The sequence below is a fragment of the Saimiri boliviensis genome, chromosome 19 (genome assembly GCF_048565385.1).
Source record: "Saimiri boliviensis isolate mSaiBol1 chromosome 19, mSaiBol1.pri, whole genome shotgun sequence".
NCBI classification, from domain to species: Eukaryota; Metazoa; Chordata; class Mammalia; order Primates; family Cebidae; genus Saimiri; species Saimiri boliviensis.
In genome coordinates, this window is record NC_133467.1 from 38,654,854 (window position 1) to 38,675,918 (window position 21,065).

The 21,065-nt window shown below is 46.7% G+C and overlaps 1 protein-coding gene and 1 non-coding gene across 2 annotated transcripts; one reads left to right on the forward strand and one right to left on the reverse strand.

The window, feature by feature from the left end:
- Positions 1–14,992: 14,992 nt before the first annotated feature.
- Positions 14,993–15,130, reverse strand: LOC120360302 (U4 spliceosomal RNA). Its single transcript, XR_005576858.1, has one exon. It is a non-coding gene; the product is annotated as a U4 spliceosomal RNA (small nuclear RNA).
- LOC120360180 (spliceosome RNA helicase DDX39B-like) lies at positions 15,117–16,823 on the forward strand. The gene is given in 3 exon segments (XM_039460195.2): positions 15,117–15,816; positions 15,818–16,283; positions 16,593–16,823. Coding segments are annotated over 3 exon segments (1,272 nt in total). The 5' UTR covers positions 15,117–15,208; the 3' UTR covers positions 16,791–16,823.
- The last annotated feature ends 4,242 nt before the right edge of the window (positions 16,824–21,065 follow it).

Here is a 21,065-nt window from a genome sequence, read left to right on the forward strand (position 1 = left end):
GGCACCATGAACATGGATTACAAGGGTAAGTGGGAGCCTCTGAGTCACTGCCTTCGTCATCTCTTCCTCAAGGAAGCACTCAGTCTGAAAGGGACACCCAGGCACAGGTGACAAAGGCAACACCCTGGTCTTTTTCCAGAGTTCAGAAGAGAGGTGATCCTTCTCCTTAAGAAATGCTACAGGGCTGGTCGTGATGACTCACACCTCTAATCTCAGCACTTTGGAAGGCCAAAACAGGAGGATGACTTTATCCCTGTAGCTGAATTGCTTGAACCCAGTAATTCAAGACCAGCCTGGGCAACAGATTGAGGCCCCATCTCTATTTTAAAAAATGTTTTCCAAAAACAGATAGCAAAATTGGCCTGTTTATAAATACAGCAAAAGCAGAAATTACAGCAAATATAATATCCAGAAAGCAGAACTAAATAACACTGATAGATGTTCAAGAGAGTTGTTTTATTTTGTGAAATAGGATAATAGGGAAAGTTTGGGGTAAATCGGAGGTTTCACAGAAGTGGATTTGGAACCAGATTCCTCTCCTGCAGTTTTTTCCTGAGTTCTCCAAGACTCACTCATACCACTAACAACTGTACTGAATTGTTCTCTCAAAGACCACCTGTTAATAATGGAATGAGGCGGGGCATGGCGGCTCATGCCTGTAATCCCAGCACTTTGGGAGGCTGAGGTAGGCAGATCACGAGATCGAGACCATCCTGGTCAACATGGTGAAACCCCGTCTCTACTCAAAATACAAAAAATTAGCTGGACATGGTGATGCATGCTTGTAATCCCAGCTACTCAGGAGGCTAAGGCAGGAGAATTGCCTGAACCCAGGAGGCGGAGGTTGCAGTGAGCTGAGATCGCACAATTGCACTCCAGCCTGGGTAACAAGCGAAAAACTCCGTCTCAAAAAAAAAAAAAAAAAAGAAACTAAAATTAGCGAGTCTCGTGGTGGCACGCGCCTGCGGTCCCAGCTACACAGGAGGCTGAGGCGGAAGGATCGCTTGAAACCCGGAGGGGGAGGTTTCAGTGAGCCCAGTTTGCACCACTGCATTCCAGCCTGGCGACAGAACAAGAGTACATCTCAAAAAAATACAAATTAGTCAGGCCTGGTGGCGAATGCCTGTAATCCCAGCTACTCAGGAGGCTGAGGCAGGAGAATCACTTGAACCCAGGAAGCAGAGGTTGGGGTGAGCCAAGTTCACGCCATTGCACTCCAGCCTGGGCAACAAGAGTGAAAACCCTGTCTCAAAAAAAAAAAAAAAGAGAGTACCTTAACTTAAAGGAAAACAGGGTAAAATAAAAGGCTATATTTGGTTTTGGGGTTTATGGGAGCCGGGTGGCGGGGGGTGTTTGTTTGAGACAGGGTCTCACTGTCACCCAATCACGGCTCACTGCAGCCTCAACCCCTTAGAGTGAAGGGATCCTCCCACCTCAGCCTCCTGAGTAGCAGGGACTACAGGTGCACATCATCACGCCCAGCTAATTTTTGTATTTTTTGTAGAGACAGGGTTTTGCCATGTTGTCTAGGCTGGTCTCAAACTCCTAAGCTCAAGTGATCCACCCACTTCAGCCTCCAAAGTTTTGGGATTACAGGTGTGTGTCACTGTGCTCAGCTGGTTTTGTTTTTAAGGAGAGACTGGTGGGGCACAGTGGCTCATGCCTGTAATCCCAGCATTTTGGGAGGCTGAGATGGGTGGATCACGTGAGGTAAGAATTTGAGATGAGCCTGTCCAACATGGAGAAACCCTGCCTCTATTAAAAATACAGAAATTAGCAGGTATGGTGGCACGTGCCTGTAATCCGAGCTACTTGAGAGGCTGAGGCTGGAGAATCGCTTGAACCTGGGAGGTTGCAGTGAGCCAGGATTGTGCCATGGCACTGCAGCCTGGGCGACAAGAGCCAAACTCTGTCTGGAAAAAAAAAAAAAAAAAAAAAAAACTTGGTTATGTTTTAATCAGAAGCTAGAAGGCCGGGCGCGGTGGCTAAACCCTGTAATCCCAGCACTTTGCGAGGCCGAGATGGGTAGATCACAAGGTCAGGAGTTCAAGACCAGCCTGGTAGCCGGGCGCGGTGGCTCAAGCCTGTAATTCCAGCACTTTGGGAGGCCAAGGCGGGTGGATCACGAGGTCAAGAGATTGAGACCATCCTGGTCAACAAAGTGACTCTACTAAACAACAACGTGTCTCTACTAAAAATACAAAACATGAGCTGGGCATGGTGGCACGTGCCTGTAATCCCAGCTACTCAGGAGGCTGAGGCAGGAGAATTGCCGGAACCCAGGAGGCGGAGGTTGCGGTGAGCTGAGATCGCGCCATTGCAGTCCAGCCTGGGTAACAAGTGCGAAACTCCGTCTCAAAAAAAAAAAGAAAAAAAAAAAAGAAGCTAGGAAAGGAGACAAGATTCAAGAACTAAGTTTAGATGGGAGAGACAGGAAAAGAGAAAAAGAGAACAGTCAAATAGTCAAAGCCTGGAACTTAGAGGAGAAGGTTAAGTCTCTGTTCTGGAACCTAAACTGGAAGAACAGATATGAAAGAGTGGGGAGTTGAGAAAGTTGCAGCAGGTAACTTCAGTTCACCAGATTACTGGACCTGCCAAAGAGAAGTGATTCTCAGGGCTGGAGAATTTGTTAAAAGGTTTTGGAACTGTTGGTATTAGCTACAAGCCTAAGGAAGAATATGATAAATGCCAGATCAGTGGCACAAATGAAGTTGTTACCGGGAAGCCTCCCTTTCAACTAGAATAGAGTGATTTTATAAATCACTTGGAAAAGCAGGCAGGGGAAAGGGAGGAAGAAAGAGTGAGAAAATGTGCAAAAGGCCCTAGGAGCAGAAAAGCATCATGTCAGTTGAGTGAACTGGAAGGTTAGCTTGCAGAGCGAAGGGACAGAGAATATCGGTAAATAAGATGAAAAGGAAATTCTGAGGTTGATTTTTTTTTTAATTTTTTTTTTTTTTTTTTTTTTTTTTTTTTTTTTTGAGACGGAGTTTCGCTTTTGTTACCCAGGCTGGAGTGCAATGGCGCGATCTCGGCTCACCGCAACCTCCGCCTCCTGGGCTCAGGCAATTCTCCTGCCTCAGCCTCCTGAGTAGCTGGGATTACAGGCACGTGCCACCATGCCCAGCTAATTTTTTTGTATTTTTAGTAGAGACGGGGTTTCACCATGTTGACCAGGATGGTCTCGATCTCTCGACCTTGTGATCCACCCGCCTCGGCCTCCCAAAGTGCTGGGATTACAGGCTTGAGCCACCGCGCCCGGCTGATTTTTTTTTCTCACAACATGGTTGCTTACTTACAGATAGGGTAGATTTTATAAGGCCTTGAATATCAGGATAAGAAATGTGGGCTTCCACGGTATTCTAGCCTGAGTGACAGAGCTAGACCCTATTTCTAAAAACAAGGAAAAAGAAATGTGGGCTTTATTGGTAGGCAATGGAGAGCTATTAAAGGTTCTTGAGCAGGAAAGAGGCAGCACTTCAGAAGGTTAATCTAGGTCTGTATGATCAATGCAATGGTAAGGCTTGATCAAAGTAAACCCTAAAACCACAGTGTTAGCAAAAGGAGGGAAAATCAGGGACCACTCGCCCTGTTGCTCCTTTAGCATATTACTCATGTCTCTCTTGAGCTTTGTTTGCAAATACTTTGCTTTTCAACAACAATACGTAATTACACTAACACTTGGGGCTTTTCCTGGCTGAGCACAATTTCTATTCTGGTTATGATTAAGGAAGATAATAAGAAATGGTCACTGTTTACACTCACTTTATATACATGTCCAGTCATTGGGTACACAACTTCCAAGAGTCTCCAAAAGATATTTCATTCTTTCTGACCCATGTCATGCACTCTTCTCTCAGTTTGACTAGGGAGGCAGAGTTGCAGAGATTTCATGAATGGACGTCACTGAGGCAGAGTACCAAGTCAGGAGTCAAAAGACCTGTGTTCTAATTTTACTTCTGGGAAAGCTGTACTCCTAGCCAAGTCTTCAGAAATATTTGGGACTCTCTTTTCTCTGAGAATTGTGAAGATTATCCCAGATTTCTTTTCTTTTCTTTTCTTTTTTTTAAATAAAGACTGGGGACCAGGCACGGTGGCTCACGCCTATAATCCCAGCACTTTGGGAGGCCAAAGCGGGTGGATCATGAGGTCAAGAGATGGAGACCATCCTGGTCAACATGGTGAAACCCCGTCTCTACTGAAAATACAAAAATTAGCTGAGCGTGGTGGTGCGTGCCTGTAATCCCAGCTACTCAGGAGGCTGAGGCAGGAGAATTGCTTGAACCCAGGAGGCAGAGGTTGTGGTGAGCCGAGATCGCGCCATTGCACTCCAGCCTGGGTAACAAGAGCGAAACTCCGTCTCAAAAAATAAATAAATTAATTAATTAATTAAAATTAAAAAAAAAAAAAAAGACGGGTTTTCACCATGTTGGTTAGGCTGGTCTTGAACTCCCGACCTCAGGTGATCCTCCCGCCTTGGCCTCCAAGGTGCTTAGATTACAGGCGTGAGCCACCACGCCCTGCCGATCCCAGATTTCATAACTGTATTATTTCCTTTGGGTTTCTCAAAGAGGAAAAAGTCGTCTTCTGCCTGCCACCTTTTCCTTTTGTTATCAGTCGGGAACGTGAGTAAGTGTAACCAAATCTGGTACATAAAGGGTGATTGTTTGGGACAAAGCATTCCAAGCAACTTTTTTCAGCTTAATCAGAGTCACTCCCGACATGGGAAAGACTCATCTCCAGATTCCTCACGTCTCCCCACAGTCTCTGGCCACTATTTGTCCCAGCTGCCCACCTCTCATGCTCTGAACAGCTAAATTCCAGTGGGTTCAAAGTCTCCAGCATACATTCATTGTTTTGTTATTGTTGATTTTTATTTTATTTTATTTTATCTATCTATTTATTTATTTATTTATTTTGAGACAGAGTTTTCGCTCTTGTTACCCAGGCTGGAGTGCAATGGCGCGATCTCGGCTCACCGCAACCTCCGCCTCCTGGGTTCAGGCAATTCTCCTGCCTCAGCCTCCTGAGTAGCTGGGATTATAGGCACGCGCCACCATGCCCAGCTAATGTTTTGTATTTTTAGTAGAGACGGGGTTTCACCATGTTGACCAGGATGGTCTCGATCTCTTGACCTCGTGATCCACCTGCCTCGGCCTCCCAAAGTGCTGGGATTACAGGTGTTGTTGATTTTTAAATAGTAGAGATGGGGTTTCCCTGCATTGCCCGGGCTGCTCTTGAACTCCTGGCATCAAGCAATCCACCCGCCTTGGCCTCCTAAAATGCTAGGATTACAGGCGTAAGCCACCGCTCCAGGCCTTCAGTGTATATTCAAAATAAGAGTATCATTTAAAAGAAAAAAAAAAAAAAAAAAAGCAAGACAGGCCACATAGTTCCAATTCCCATGAAATTAAAAAGAACAGATTCCTTCCGCATAATTCTTTTTCTGGGTTGTTAAACGCTGTTCTGAGGAGAGAGCCAGTTTTCCTCCACACACCCAAACAACAGCTGATTCTACCTCCCATCTCGCTTTCCTCCTCTCGTCAATGAAGGGGACAGAAGCTTGGCAGCTCAAACCTATACACACATCCTGCAAGCCCTGAGACTCCTCCAGTTCTCTCCCAGTCCATTGTGACAGAGTTTTAGCAGAATCCCACTTATTGCCTGATTTGCTCAGGTTCTTTATCTGAATCTTATTATTATTATTATTATTATTTTTTTTTTTTGAGACGGAGTTTCCCTCTTGTTACCCAGGCTGGAGTGCAATGGCGTGATCTCGGCTCACTGCAACCTCTGCCTCCTGCGTTCAGGCAATTCTCCTGCCTCAGCCTCCTGAGTAGCTGGGATTACAGGCACGCGCCACCATGCCCAGCTAACTTTTTGTATTTTTAGTAGAGACGGGGTTTCACCATGTTGACCAGGATGGTCTCGATCTCTTGACCTCGTGATCCACCCGCCTCGGCCTCCCAAAGTGCTGGGATTACAGGCTTGAGCCACCGCGCCCGGCTATCTGAATCTTTTTCAAAGTATAAGTCTCATAATACAGAGGCCACGTGACATGTGGGAATAGCACTGAACTCCAAGACAAAATGCCTGACACGGCAGCCATCACACCCCTTAGACTGCCAGAAAGCAATTCCCGGTCGGCCTGCAGCTGCATCACCTTTGGGATCCACTACCCTATCAGAGCTCAGCCTGCACTCTTCCTGAACAGCCCCAAGCCAACGGCTGTCCGTGTGGTTACTGGAGCCTGGCCATTCCTGCCCTCTGTTGATTTCTCTATGTGATAACCTTTGCCCCGGAGCTTTGCCCTGAGTAGTCTGCAACTTGGAAGGATTTGCACCATGGCTTGAGGCTTTTCTTGCCCGATTTTGCTTCTGGCTTCCTTTACGTCATCAGGATAGGGAACTCTATCCAAAGGCTTTCTCTGCCCATTCCTGCTTTCTTCTTTATCTATCACAGGTGTTACCAGCCAGTAAGCCTCTTGCACTCCTTTTTTATTTTTTGATAAGAGTCTCACTCTGTAGCCCAAGCTGAAGTACAGTGGTGTGATCTCAACTCACTGCAACCTCCGCCTCCCAGGTTCAAGCAATTCTCCTGCCTCAGCCTCCCGAGTAGCTGGGATTACAGGCACGTGCCACCTCATCCAGCTAATTTTTTTGTATTTTCAGTAGAGAGGGTGTTTCACAGTGTTAGCCAGGATAGTCTCAATCTCATGACCTCGTGATCTGCCCACCTCAGTCTCCCAAAGTGCTGGGATTACAGGCACGAGACACTGCGCCCAGCCAAGCCTCTCGCACTCCTTTGCCTCAGCATCTGCTCCCCAGACCACCTGAATTGACTCAGGTGACCACCCCAGGAGTGGTCTGAAAAAGCGAGCAGTGAGATAGGTTTAGGCAACTGCAGCACTCACTGCCTGGCTGGCAACAAGAACCCCTCCTGGATGGTATGGGGTACAAATAGTCCCTGGAACAAGATGGTAGCCAAGTTGCTAAAATTTTCACTGATGGTGAAATGGGAGAACGTTCCTATGGTGGAACAGTTCAGGCATGTGGGCAGGCAGGACAGCAGTGAGTACAGGGACAGTGGAATTGGCTGGCTGTTATTAAGTTGCATTGGGCCTTGCCAAGAGATAATGAAAAGCTGAGAGTAGTTAACAAACACTGAAAATTAACTGTGAAGGTCAGAGGGCCTTTTTGATGGCTTACAAAGAGGCCCTTATCTACAGCAGTGGGAGAGCAAAAAAATCTAAATACAGAACTCCAGGACTTTAATGGAGCTCCCAGAGGCAGATTTGCAATCAAGGTCAGGGCTCTGGTTGGGAAAACTTGGGACCCTAACAAAAGCAATGGAAATTACTGGGTGGGTACCCCCCAAAGATTCTGGCTTTCTGCACTCCTCTGAACCCTCACAGCATTAAAAGGGAGCCCACCCCTCCCTGTTAAGAGCTGGAGCTCCCTCAGTGTGAGAAGACAATGCAGAGGCCTCTCCCCTCCCAGAATCTCATGACTATAAAGATCTTAATCTTTTTTTTTTTTTTTTTTTTTTTTTTGAGACGGAGTTTCGCTCTTGTTACCCAGGCTGGAGTGCAATGGCGCGATCTCGGCTCACCGCAACCTCCGCCTCCTGGGTTCAGGCAATTCTCCTGCCTCAGCCTCCTGAGTGGGTGGGATTACAGGCACGCGCCACCATGCCCAGCTAATTTTTTTTTAGTATTTTTAGTAGAGACGGGGTTTCACTATGTTGACCAGGACGGTCTCGATCTCTCGACCTCGTGATCCACCCGCCTCGGCCTCCCAAAGTGCTGGGATTACAGGCTTGAGCCACCGCGCCCGGCCAGATCTTAATCTTAAACTCTCATGGGTTAAGTTACAGCACAGTCTGGTAGGCAAGAACATGCTAGGCCTGATAAGGAAGGAAAGGGACTATAACCCAAAGCATCCTGCTAGAACTGGCCAACATTTAGTGGTAAGAGTAGGGAAGTACCTGTGGGATTGGATTTTGATGGTGCTTAATCAAGGGGATGAAATATGAAAGTGGGGGCTGGGCCCAGTGGCTCATGCCTGTAATCCCAGCACTTCGGGAGGCCGAGGTGGGCAGATCACCTGAGGTCAGGAGTTCGAGACCAGCCTGGCCGACATGGAGAAACCCCGTCTCTACTAAAAATGCAAAAAAATTAGCCAGGCATTGTGGCAGTTATCTGTAATCCCAGCTACTCGGGAGACTGAGGCAAGAGAATTGCTTAAACCTGGGAGTCAGAGGGTGCAGTGAGCAGAGATGGCACCATTGCACTCCAGCCTGGGCAACAGAGTGGGACTCTCCCAGAAAGAAAGGAAGGAAGGAAGGAAGAACGGAAGAAAAAAGTGGGTCAAGAGTGAGTTTTTTTACTTGGGGACCACTTTCTTGGGATAGAATTTAACTTCCTGGCCAGGCATGGTGGCTCACACCTGTAATCCCAGCTCTTTGGGAGGCCAAGACTGGTGGATAACCTGAGATTGGGAGATCGAGACCACCCTGACCAACATGGATAAACCCCATCTCTACTAAAAATACAAAATTAACCACACATGGTTGCACATGCCTGTAATCCCAGCTACTGGGGAGGTTGAGGCAGGAGAATCGCTTGAACCCGGGAGGTAGAGGTTGCAGTGAGCCAAGATCGTGCCACTGCACTCCAGCCTGGGCAACAAGAACAAGACTAAGTCTCCAAAAAAAAAAAGAAGAAGAAGAATTTAACTTCCTGGTAGGGACCTGCCCCTAGTGGCTCCTAGAAGCATGGAGGAAATGATAATTCCTGCTGAGTGAAGGTCAAATGTCTGTATTGCCATAGCAACGGGGGGACGAAAAGATTAAATGGCTCAGCAAAGTAGGCATGATGGAGTGAATTTTAAGAGGCCAGAGCCCCAGCAAAGGATGCTTCATAGAAGGCCCAGAATAATCCCCTTTTTTTTTCCTTTTTTTTTTTTTTTTTGAGATAGGGTCTTGCTCTGTCACCCAGGCTGGAGTGCAGTGTGCAATCTCAGCTTACTGCAACCTCCGCCTCCTGGGTTCTAGCGATTCTCCTCCTTCACCCTCCCCAGTAGCTGGCATTACAGATGTACACCACCATGCCCGGCTAATTTTTATATATTTTTTTTCCTGAGACAGAGTCTCACTCTATTGCCCAGGCTGGAGTGCAATGCCACGATCTCGGCTCACTGCAACCTCTGCCTCCCAGGTTCAAGTGATTCTCCTACTTCAGCCTTCTGGGAAGCTGGGACTAGAGGCACATGCCACCCCAGCTGGTTAATTTTTTGTGTTTTTAGTAGAGACGGGATTTCACCATGTTAGCCAGGATGCTCTCAATCTCCTGACTTCGTGATCTGCCTGCCTCGGCCTCCCAAAGTGCTGGCATTACCGGCATGAGCCACCATACTCAGCTTAATTTTGTATTTTTAGTAGACAGGGGGTTTCATCATGTTGGTCAGGCTGGACTCAAACTCCTGACCTCAGGTAATCTGCCTGCCTTGGCTTTCAAAGTGCTGGGATTACAGGCATGAGCCACCGCACTGGCCAGGAATCCCATTTACCAAGGCCATCAAAAGTGTGCTGATGAAAGTGCCAGCATCATACAGAAGTTTAGTGGTGGTTTTCTTCTGCAAGCCAGCGCTAAAAGGAGGAAACAATGTCACAAACTTGGCTCTTTTATGGCGACAAGGATGATGGGGGTACAGAAGTGGTAGAAGCTGGTGGCAGCACTTAACTGCCAGAAGCCGGGGGATAAGGCTTACAATTATCAGAGAGACCGGCAAGGGGCTTGACGTTAAGAGTTGTATTGCTGGTTAATAGGACATGGTATCCTTACGGGGCAAAACGAGGGTCCTGCTGAAGATGTGTAATCAACAGAGAGCAAGAATGGATGAGCAGGAACCTGAGGATGGAGATCTCAGTAAAAAAGCATGCTCCTTTGTCCGCTTCCAGAATCTAAGTCCCTTTTCAGACCCCAAACTCATTGACTATAGAGATACACAGGTCCCTCAAGACTTGGCAACACCGTGGTAAGTATATACTGTGATGATTCTCCAGCCCTTTCAAAAGGGGACTTGTAAGTATTTACTCAGGTGACTGTGCACAGAGGACTGTTGGACACAGCATCTTAACTGACATTGACACATAGTCCCAAAGTAACACCTTTGCTCCCCTACTGGAGTGGGAGCTTATAAAGGCTGGGTAAAAAAGTTCCAGCCGGCCGGGCGCGGTGGCTCACGCCTGTAATCCCAGCACTTTGAGAGGCCGAGGCGGGTGGATCACGAGGTCGAGAGATCGAGACCATCCTGGTCAACATGGTGAAACCCCGTCTCTACTAAAAATACAAAACATTAGCTGGGCATGGTGACGCGTGCCTGTAATCCCAGCCACTCAGGAGGCTGAGGCAGGAGAATTGCTTGAACCCAGGAGGCGGAGGTTGCAGTGAGCCAAGATCACGCCATTGCACTCCAGCCTGGGTAACAAGAGCCAAACTCCGTCTCAAAAAAAAAAAAAAAAAAGTACCAGCCAAAGTCCAGCTTACAGTGGATCCATCCCATCTAGTCAGAAGCAATCGAGATTGTTCAGACATCCTGCAGAACATCACTTTGATCCATTACATCAATGACATCATGCCGGTTAGTCAGGATGAGCAAGAGTAGCTGGCATACTAGATAGAGGCTTTGGTAAGACATGCGTCCGGCCAGGCATGGTGGCTCACGCCTGTAATCCCTACACTTTGGGAGGCCAGGGAGGGCGGATCACCTGAGGACAGGAGACTGAGACCAGCCTGACCAACATGGTGAAACCCTGTCTCTACTAAAAATACAAAAATTAGCCAGAGGCGGTGGCAAGCACTTGTAATCTCAGCTACTCAGGAGGCTGAGGCAGGAGAATCACTTGAACTCTGGAGGTGGAGGTTGCAGTGAGCCGAGATGGCGCCACTGCACTCCAGCCTGGGTGACAGAGACTCCATCTAAAAAAAAAAAAAAAAAAAAAAAAAGGACACATGTTCTCCAGATTATGGAAGATATCTCTAAGATTCAGAGGACTACCACCTCATTTAGTGTTTTAGGAGTCTGGTGTTTTAGGGATATGCCAGGACATCTTTTCTAAAGTAAAAGACAAATTGCGCCGGGCGCGGTGGCTCAAGCCTGTAATCCCAGCACTTTGGGAGGCCGAGGTGGGTGGATCATGAGGTCAAGAGATCGAGACCATCCTGGTCAACATGGTGAAACCCCGTCTCTACTAAAAAATACAAAAAATTAGCTGGGCATGGTTCTGCGTGCCTGTAATCCCAGCTACTCAGGAGGCTGAGACAGGAGAATTGCCTGAACCCAGGAGGCGGAGGTTGCAGTGAGCCGAGATTGCGCCATTGCACTCCAGCCTGGGTAACAAGAGCAAAACTCCGTCTCAAAAAAAAAAAAAAAAAAAAAAAGACAAATTTCGCAATTTGCATCCCCTACCACAAAGAAGGAATCAGAGTACCTGGCATGTCTCTTCAGGTTCTGAAGGCAACACTTTCCACACTAGAAACATTGCTCAGACTGATATACTAGATGGCACAAAAGACTGCCAGCTCTGAGTGACACCTGGAGCAGAAAAAGAATAGCCTTGCTTATCATCACCCTCAGTGACCCACTGAGGGACTTTATGCCTCCTATTCCTGCAGCTCTGGGGTCTGCAGGGTGAGACATTCTGATCCCCAAAGGGCCATATTCTTCCTGCAAAGGTCACATTGCGTTACATGGTATGGCTATCACTTGGGCACTTTGAACTCCTTGTATTCAGGAATCACCAAGAAGAGAAATTATCACTATCATACTGCCAGTGTAACTGACCTGGATCAGGGAAGAGGTGAGGCTGCTGTTACACAATCAGGGCAGGGAAGAATATGTGTGGTGACTCACTTGGGCATTTCTTCTTTTTTTTTTAAAGATGGGGTTTCACCATGATGGCCAAGCTGGTCTTGAACTCCTGACCTCAGGTGATCCACCCACCTTGGCCTCCCAAAGTCCTAGGATTACAGGTGTGAGCCACAGTGCCTGGCCTCTTTTTAAAAATTTTTTAAATGGAGTTTTGCTCTTGTTGCCCAGGCTTCAGTGCAATGGCATGATCTCGGCTTACTACAACCTCCTCCTCCCGGGTTCAAACGATTCTCCTGCCTCAGCCTCCCAAGTAACTGGGATTACAGGCATGCGCTACTACATCCAGCTAATGTTTTGTATTTAGTAGAGACAGGGTTTCACCATGTTGGTCAGGCAGGTCTTGAACGCCTGACCTCAGGTGATCCACCCCGACTCACCCTCCCAAAGTGCTGGGATTACTGGCATAGGCATTTCTTGGTATTATTTTGCTTAGTTGTGACTATGAATGAATAAATGCAGCAACCCTGGCCTGAGAAGGGGGCCACAGACACATGAGGGATTAGTTTGGGCCACAGCATCAGTAAGCCACTGAGACTAGTAGAAGTGATAGCTGAGGGAGGAGGGACTTAGAGTAGAGGAAGGAAACAATGAGTACCCAGTGCAGCTTCAAGAACACCTGCAGCAATGGGGACTGTATATTATTCCACTAATCACGCTCATCTACGTTTTTCACAGGAAGAGAAGCCCTTCCCAGTTATGTTTGGAGAAGTGAATCCACATGATACAAGGGGCGGACTGGAGCAGCCATGGAGATACGCCACTTGGATTCCTTTCACAGAAGAACTTTCTGTTCAGCTGTAGGAGTGAACACAGCTTCCAGCCGCGGCAACTTCAGGATTCACGATCAGGCGCATCTTAAGACCACACTCTTCCCAGGCAGCCTCAGGCGATGACTGAGCATGGTGCGCATCCCGAAGCCTGGCCATTTCTGCCCAGCTTTGTCCCAGGTCTCCCCACAGAGTTGGCTGAGACTTTGTCAGATGTACATCCTGACTTGAGGCTCTCCCTAGCCATCCTGCTTCCTCTCCCTTTATCTTTCACAGCCATTATCCACAGTAAACCTCTTCTGCTCCTAACTTGGAGCATTTCCTTCCCAGAGAATTCAAACCAATGCACTGGGTGATAAAATAATATTGAACAGAAAAAATAAAAACTACACATATATGCACATACATGGTTTATGTAGTTTATATATAGTTTTTAATATATGCACATATTTACACATACACAATACAGTTATAAATATTTTTAATGTGTATTTGTATAGATGAGACCTTGAAGACATGGAAAAATAAAACTGGTTCATCTACTAAGTGGAGTAAAAGGATTATGAATGATTTTTTTTACATGTCATTTATTGTTGACACAATGTCATTTAAAGAGAAAACAAGGATATTGGTTCTAAATCTACTTTTTGCTTGAAAATATATGGGACTTGGGAGTGGTGGCTGAGAGCGGTGGCTCACATCTATCATCCCAGCACTTTGGGAGGCCGGTGCATCACCTGAGGTCAGGAGATTGAGATCAGCCTGGGCAACATGGTGGAACCCCGTCTCTACTGAAAATAACAAAATGTAGTTGGGCGTGGTGGCTGACACCTGTAATCCCAGCTACTTCACAGGCTGAGGCAGGAGAATCACTTAAACCCAGGAAGCAGAGGTTGCAGTGAGCCAAGATCACGCCACTTCCAAGATTTCACCACTTCACTCCAGCCTGGGCAACACAGCAAGACTCTTTCTCAAAATTTTATTTATATATATATATATATATATATATATAAAATATATAAATATATATAAATTATATATAAATATATATAAATTATATATATAGACAAAATATATGTATAAAATATATTTTTTTTGCCCAATAGCCCAAAGTCCCACATACATATTTATATATTTATTTATTTATTTATTTTTTTTTTTTTTTTGAGATGGAGTTTCGCTCTTGTTAACCAGGCTGGAGTGCAATGGCGCAATCTCGGCTCACCGCAACCTCCGCCTCCTGGGTTCAGGCAATTCTCCTGCCTCAGCCTCCTGAGTAGCTGGGATTACAGGCACGTGCCACCATGCCCAGCTAATTTTTTGTATTTTTAGTAGAGACGGGGTTTCACCGTGTTGACCAGGATGGTCTCGATCTCTTGACCTCGTGATCCACCCGCCTCAGCCTCCCAAAGTGCTGGGATTACAGGCTTGAGCCACCGCGCCCGGCCTATATATATTTATTTTTATAAAGTATAAAGACTAATAAGTGTGACAACAAAATAAGATTAAGACTGTGAACACACTTTGCTATTGTACAACAGTAAAAATTGTGAAGTATTATTTTTATTACTGGCTCAAGTACCAGGTAGAAGTCGGTCAAGTAACAAATGCTTGTTGAACCTCTACTGTGTGTCAGGTACCATTTACATTAGTTTCTACGGCTGCTATAACAAATTACCACAAATTTAGTGGCTTATAAAACACAAATTTATGTCTGGGTGTAGTGGCTCAAGCCTGTAATCCCAGTACTTTGGGAAGTCAAGGTCGGGCGGATTGCTTGATATCAGGAGTTCAAGACCAGCCTGGGCAACGTAGCAAGAGCCCTTCTCTACAAAAAGTAGCCGCACATGGTGATGTGTGCCTGTATCCTTTTATAATAAGGGGGTTGAGAGACTTGATAGACTTGTGTCTCTCAAGTTCTGTAGCACATCAGGGGGACTAAGAAATAGAACCCTGAGGCCAGCGGAGTGGCAGAACAGTTGGAGAAAGTTATCTTTCTCTCTACAGGAAAGGGAGGATTTCCTGTAGATTGAAGAGGACAAGGAAAGTCTGGTCTCGAGAAAGTCGACCAGATAAAGAATTACAAAAAGCTTACAAAAGAATGCAACATTCTCACCCCAGCTAAGCAAACGCTTTTTCCTCATTTCTCCCGTCAGGAGTGGGAGAGGCTAGTTTATCCGGTGTGTGGTTACACATTCTACAATGACACTCTCTGTATTTAGTCTCCTGGGCTGTCCTTTGTTCTCCCCCAAATCATTGTTCAGTTTTTTAATTTAATTTTATTTTTTTATTCAGTCTCCATAGAGACTGTCAAAAATTGCCAATGCCAACTGCATTTCAAGTCATCATGGCGGGGTATTGGGAAAAGTTTTCAATTAGCAATAATCGCACCTTGGATAAACCTCATTGGCGAGATTTCCCTCCTTCGTCGCTGTTGCTGCCGCCATACGTGCTCTCCCTGCTTAGAACCCATCCAGAGGCCCCTTCCCTTTTTCCCCTGCCGGCCCAGTTATGGCAGAGAACGACGTAGACAATGAGCTCTGGGACTATGAAGATGATGAGGCGGAGACAGCAGCTGGGGGAGATGGGGCTGAGGCCCCTGCCAAGAAGGATGTCAAGGGCTCCTATGTCTCCATCCACAGCTCTGGCTTTCGTGACTTCCTGCTCAAGCCAGAGTTGCTCCGGGCCATTGTCGACTGTGGCTTTGAGCATCCATCAGAATTCCAGCATGAGTACATCCTTCAGGCCATTCTGGGAATGGACGTCCTGTGCCAGGCCAAGTCGGGCATGGGAAAGACAGCAGTGTTTGTGTTGGCCACACTGCAACAGCTGGAGCCAGTTACTGGGCAGGTGTCTGTGCTGGTGATGTGTCACACTCGGGAGTTGGCTTTTCAGATCAGCAAGGAATATGAGCGCTGCTCTAAATATATGCCCAATGTCAAGGTTGCTGTGTTTTTTGGTGGTCTGTCTATCAAGAAGGATGAAGAGGTGCTGAAGAAGAACTGCCCGCCTATCGTCGTGGGGACTCCAGGCCGTATCCTCGCCCTGGCTCGAAATAAGAGCCTCAACCTCAAACACATTAAACACTTTATTTTGGATGAATGAGATAAAATGCTTGAACATGCGTCGGGATGTCCAGGAAATTTTTCGCATGACCCCCCACGAGAAGCAGGTCATGATGTTCAGTGCTACCTTGAGCAAAGAGATCCGACCAGTCTGCCGCAAGTTCATGCAAGATCCAATGGAGATCTTCGTGGATGATGAGACGAAGTTGACGCTGCATGGATTGCAGCAGTACTACGTGAAACTGAAGGACAACGAGAAGAACCGGAAGCTCTTTGATCTTCTGGATGTTCTTGAGTTCAACCAGGTGGTGATCTTTGTGAAGTCTGTGCAGCGGTGCATTGCCTTGGCCCAGCTACTGGTGGAGCAGAACTTCCCAGCCATCCACCGTGGGATGCCTCAGGAGGAGAGGCTTTCTCGGTATCAGCAGTTTAAAGATTTTCAACGACGAATTCTTGTGGCTACCAACCTATTTGGCCGAGGCATGGACATTGAGCGGGTGAACATTGCTTTTAATTATGACATGCCAGCCGGGCGCGGTGGCTCAAGCCTGTAATCCCAGCACTTTGGGAGGCCGAGGCGGGTGGATCATGAGGTCAAGAGATCGAGACCATCCTGGTCAACATGGTGAAACCCCGTCTCTACTAAAAATACAAAAATTAGCTGGGCATGGTGGTGCACGCCTGTAGTCCCAGCTACTCGGGAGGCTGAGGCAGGAGAATTGCTTGAACCCAGGAGGCGGAGGTTGCGGTGAGCCAAGATCGCGCCATTGCACTCCAGCCTGGGTAACAAGAGCGAAACCCCGTCTCAAAAAAAAAAAAAAAATTATGACATGCCTGAGGATTCTGACACTTACCTGCATCGGGTGGCCAGAGCAGGCCGGTTTGGCATCAGGGGCTTGGCGATCACATTTGTGTCTGATGAGAATGAGGCCAAGATTCTCAATGATGTGCAGGATCACTTTGAGGTCAATATTAGTGAGCTGCCTGATGAGATAGACATCTCCTCCTACACTGAACAGACATGGTAGAGGACTCGCCAATTCTGGAATGTGATTGGCCTTCAGGAGAGGATTATCAGGGTGGGGGTGAAGGAGACACTACTGCCCCCATCCCTGACAGCCCCCACCCCATGGCTTCCATCTTTTGCATCACCACCACTCCTGAACCCCCATTTCTGATTTGTCAGAATTTTTTTTTAACAAAACTAAAAATGAAAAAAAAAAAACAAAAAAAACTCATTGGCTATGATACCGCCACTGCGCAAAGCTGTTCAGTTTTTTTAGAAATGACTTTCTCGTTAAAAAAAAAAAAGTGGGCCGGGCCCGATGGCTCAAGCCTGTAATCCCAGCACTTTGGGAGGCCGAGGCGGGTGGATCACGAGGTCAAGAGATCAAGGCCATCCTGGTCAACATAGTGAAACCCCGTCTCTACTAAAATACAAAAATTAGCTGGGCATGGTGGTGCGTGCCTGTAATCCCAGCTACTCAGGAGGCTGAGGCAGGAGAATTGCCTGAACCCAGGAGGCGGAGGTTGCAGTGAGCTGAGATCGTGCCATTGCACTCCAGCCTGGGTAACAAGGGCGAAACTCCGTCTCAAAAAAAAAAAAAAAAAAAAAAAAAAAAGTGATAGTAAAAAAAATAGAAATGACTTTCTCTTTGACTGCAAAGATGAATTAGATAAATTTGTATATGGAAGTTAGTAAATTAAATATCCGAACTGTGATTATAAAAAGTTTACCTATAAGATTCTTCCTTTTCATAAACAGCCTCACGGAGGTATAATTGACAAACAGTAAACTGCACAAATGTAAAGTGTGCAATTTGACAGTTTTGACATATGTATACATTCATGAAATTTTTACCACAATCAAGATAATGAGCATATCCACCCACCAGAAACTGGGTGTTGGGGAGCGGGGGTGGATATGTTCTCCCTAGGTTTTGACCTCTTATTACCAGCTCACAAATTTGTACTTCACAGTAATGAGACAAGATGAGTCATTCATAAAAAATTTTTCTACAAAAGTAGGCAGGAAAAAAAAATTCCCACCCACTTGGCAGGTGATCAGTAGTAGCTCATTAACCTAAATCATGTCACCACACTGTCATGTCTTTCTTCATTGTATACAGGGCTGAGTTGGGATGCAAAGGGCTGGGAAAAGCTCCCAGCTGGTGTCCCAGGCCAGCTCTTGGCTGCCTATATGGAAGCAGGAGGGGATTTCTGCCCTCAGTCCCCTAACAGGCCTGCCCACCAGCAGTCTGTCTTCACTGTGTACCATAGCATTCCGCCAAGGGCTAGCAGGCCTGAGTTTCTTCCTTATCTCTAGCTCATAAATCTTCCCTCTGGTCTAACAGAAAGAGATACTTATCCCTAATTCTATTTTTTAAAATTATATTTGCAGGCATGGTGGCTCATGTCTGTAATCTCAGCAATTTTGGAGGCTGAGGCAGGTGGATCATTTGAGGTCAGGAGTTCAAGACCAGCCTGGCCAACGTGGTGAAACCCTGTCTACTAAAAATACAAAAATTAGCCGGACATGGTGGCAGGCACCTGTAATCCCAGCCACTCAGGAGGCTGAGGTGGCAGAATTGCTTGAACCCAGAGGCAGAGGTTGCAGTGAGCTGAGACTGCACCACTGCACTTCAGCCTGGGCAACAGAGAGAGACTCTGTTAAAAAAAAAAATTATATAGATAATTTTTTTTTGAGACGGAGTTTCGCTCTTGTTACCCAGGCTGGAGTGCAATGGCGCCATCTCGGCTCACCGCAACCTCCGCCTCCTGGGTTCAGGCAATTCTCCTGCCTCAGCCTCCTGAGTAGCTGGGATTACAGGCACGCGCCACCATGCCCAGCTAATTTTTTGTATTTTTAGTAGAGACGGGGTTTCACCATGTTGACCAGGATGGTCTCGATCTCTCGACCTTGTGATCCACCCGCCTTGGCCTCCCAAAGTGCTGGGATTACAGTCTTGAGCCACCGTGCCTGGCCTTTTTTTAATGTTTTGTATAGATGGGGGCTCATGATGTTGCCCAGGCTGATCCTGAACTCCTGTCCTCAAGTGATCTTCTCACCTCACCTCGGCCTCCCAAAGCACTAGGATTATAGGTGCGAACCACCACACCCAGTGTATCCTTCATTCTGCAGCCAGCCTCTCTTCCTAGTGTCTAGACTTAATTCCTGATCTCTATCATTCAGCAATATTTATTGAACACCTACCAAGTACAAGGCACTGGGACTACAGGCATGTGCCACCACACCTGGCTAATTTTTGTATTTTTAGTAAAGATGGTGTTTCACCATGTTGGCCAGGCTGGTCTCAAACTCCTGACCTCAGGAGATCCTCAGTCTCCCAAAGTGCTGGAATTACAGCCGTGAGCCCCCGCACCCAGCCATATTTCTTTGCTTTCTGTTCACCATCTCCAAGTATACCCAGTAATTCCAAGACCCCCTTTGGAAACTGAAGGCTTTTCTGAGTCTTCCTTCTACTGGATGTCTCTTGTGCTTCTGCTCTCTACTTGTTCACTCTTTTTCCTTGGATTTCTATCTCTGTCTATTATCTTCTACAGCTCTAGCCCTCCCGTGTCCCTGTGGGTACTTCTTGCCTTTCCCAGCTATCCTGGATAGCTGTGAAAAAGGTCTGTCCTTTCCTTTGCCCTGCACACTTCCCCCTCAGTGGCTCATTAATTCTCATGCTTTCTCCTGCCACCTCCAAAAACAGACAACTTTCTTTTTCTTTTTCTTTCTTTGTTGTTTCTTTTCTTTTCTTTTTCTTTCTTCTTCTTCCTTTCTTCCTTTTCTCCTTCTTTCCTTCCTTTCTCTCTCTCTTTCTTTCTTTTTTTGAGACAGAGTTTTGCTCTTGTTGCCCAGGCTGGAGTGCAATGGCACACTCTCTGCTCACCGCAACCTCTGCCTCCTGAGTTCAGGCAATTGTCTGGGATTACAGGCATGTGCCACCAAGCCCAGCCAATTTTTGTATTTTTAGTAGAGATGGGGTTTCTCCGTGTTGGTCAGGTTGGTCTTGAACTCTCGACCTCAGATGATCTGCCCACCTCGGTCTCCCAAAGTGCTGAGATTACACACTTGAGCCACTGCAAGCAAACAACTTTCAAATCTCTACTTTAAACACTGACCTCTCATCCATGTACTGAATCAGTATTTCCAGCTTTCTCAGAATTTCTACACTTGTGCGTCTCATCTTTACTTAGGACACAGACGAACCAAGCAAATTAACTTCCCCGGTATACCAACACTCCTTCTCAACCTGCCTGTCTTTACTTTTTGTAGCCCCCAATATTAGAAGGAGCAACTTCTTACTTAGAATTGTACTGGAGACCTGGTACTAATAATACCTGCCAGCCAGGCACGGTGGCTCACGCCTGTAATCCAAGCACTTTGGAAGCCAAGGCGGGCGGATCACCTGAGTTCAGGAGTTCATGACCAGCCTGACCAACATGGTGAAACTCCGTCTTAAAAAAAAAAAAAAAAAAAAGGCACCGGGTGCGGTGGCTCAAGCCTGTAATCCCAGCACTTTGGGAGGCCGAGGCGGGTGGATCACGAGGTCAAGAGATCGAGACCATCCTGGTCAACATGGTGAAACCCCGTCTCTACTAAAAATACAAAAAATTAGCTGGGCATGGTGGCGCGTGCCTGTAGTCCCAGCTACTCAGGAGGCTGAGGCAGGAGAATTGCCTGAACCCAGGAGGCGGAGGTTGCGGTGAGCCGAGATCGCGCCATTGCACTCCAGCCTGGGTAACAAGAGTGAAACTCCGTCACCAAAAAAAAAAAAAAAAAAAAAAAAAAAAAAAAAAAAACCTGCCAGCTACCCTAAATAGGAAATAAATTTAAATACATTAATAAATACAAAGCAAGTCTATGGCCGTTAAGTGGAGTAATCTCAAGCTTCGGAAAGGAAGGCTAAGAAGTAGCATCTGACTTCAAAGAAGACTTAGCATTGTTAGGTTCCAGCCAGAGGGCAAAGAAGGGGAATGCAGGACACCGAGGGGATATGGGCAAGGGAGGGCGTCTAAGAGCCTCAGAGAAGGGAGATTGGAGTAGGAGGAAGAATGGAGATAGGGATCTTGTGTGTGGGAAAACACACACACTCAAGAGTGTTTGTTCTTGTTATCTCACTCAACAGCAACAATCAACACAGAGAGAAGACTTCTGTGACCAAATACGGAGGATTTCTCCCTACGAGCAAACAGACAATCAGTGCTCTAATTTGATTGTGACACCATCTACCGGGAGGCCACAGGTTGAGGGCTCAAGCCCCCAAACTGCCTCCACCCACCTTGTTCAGACACCA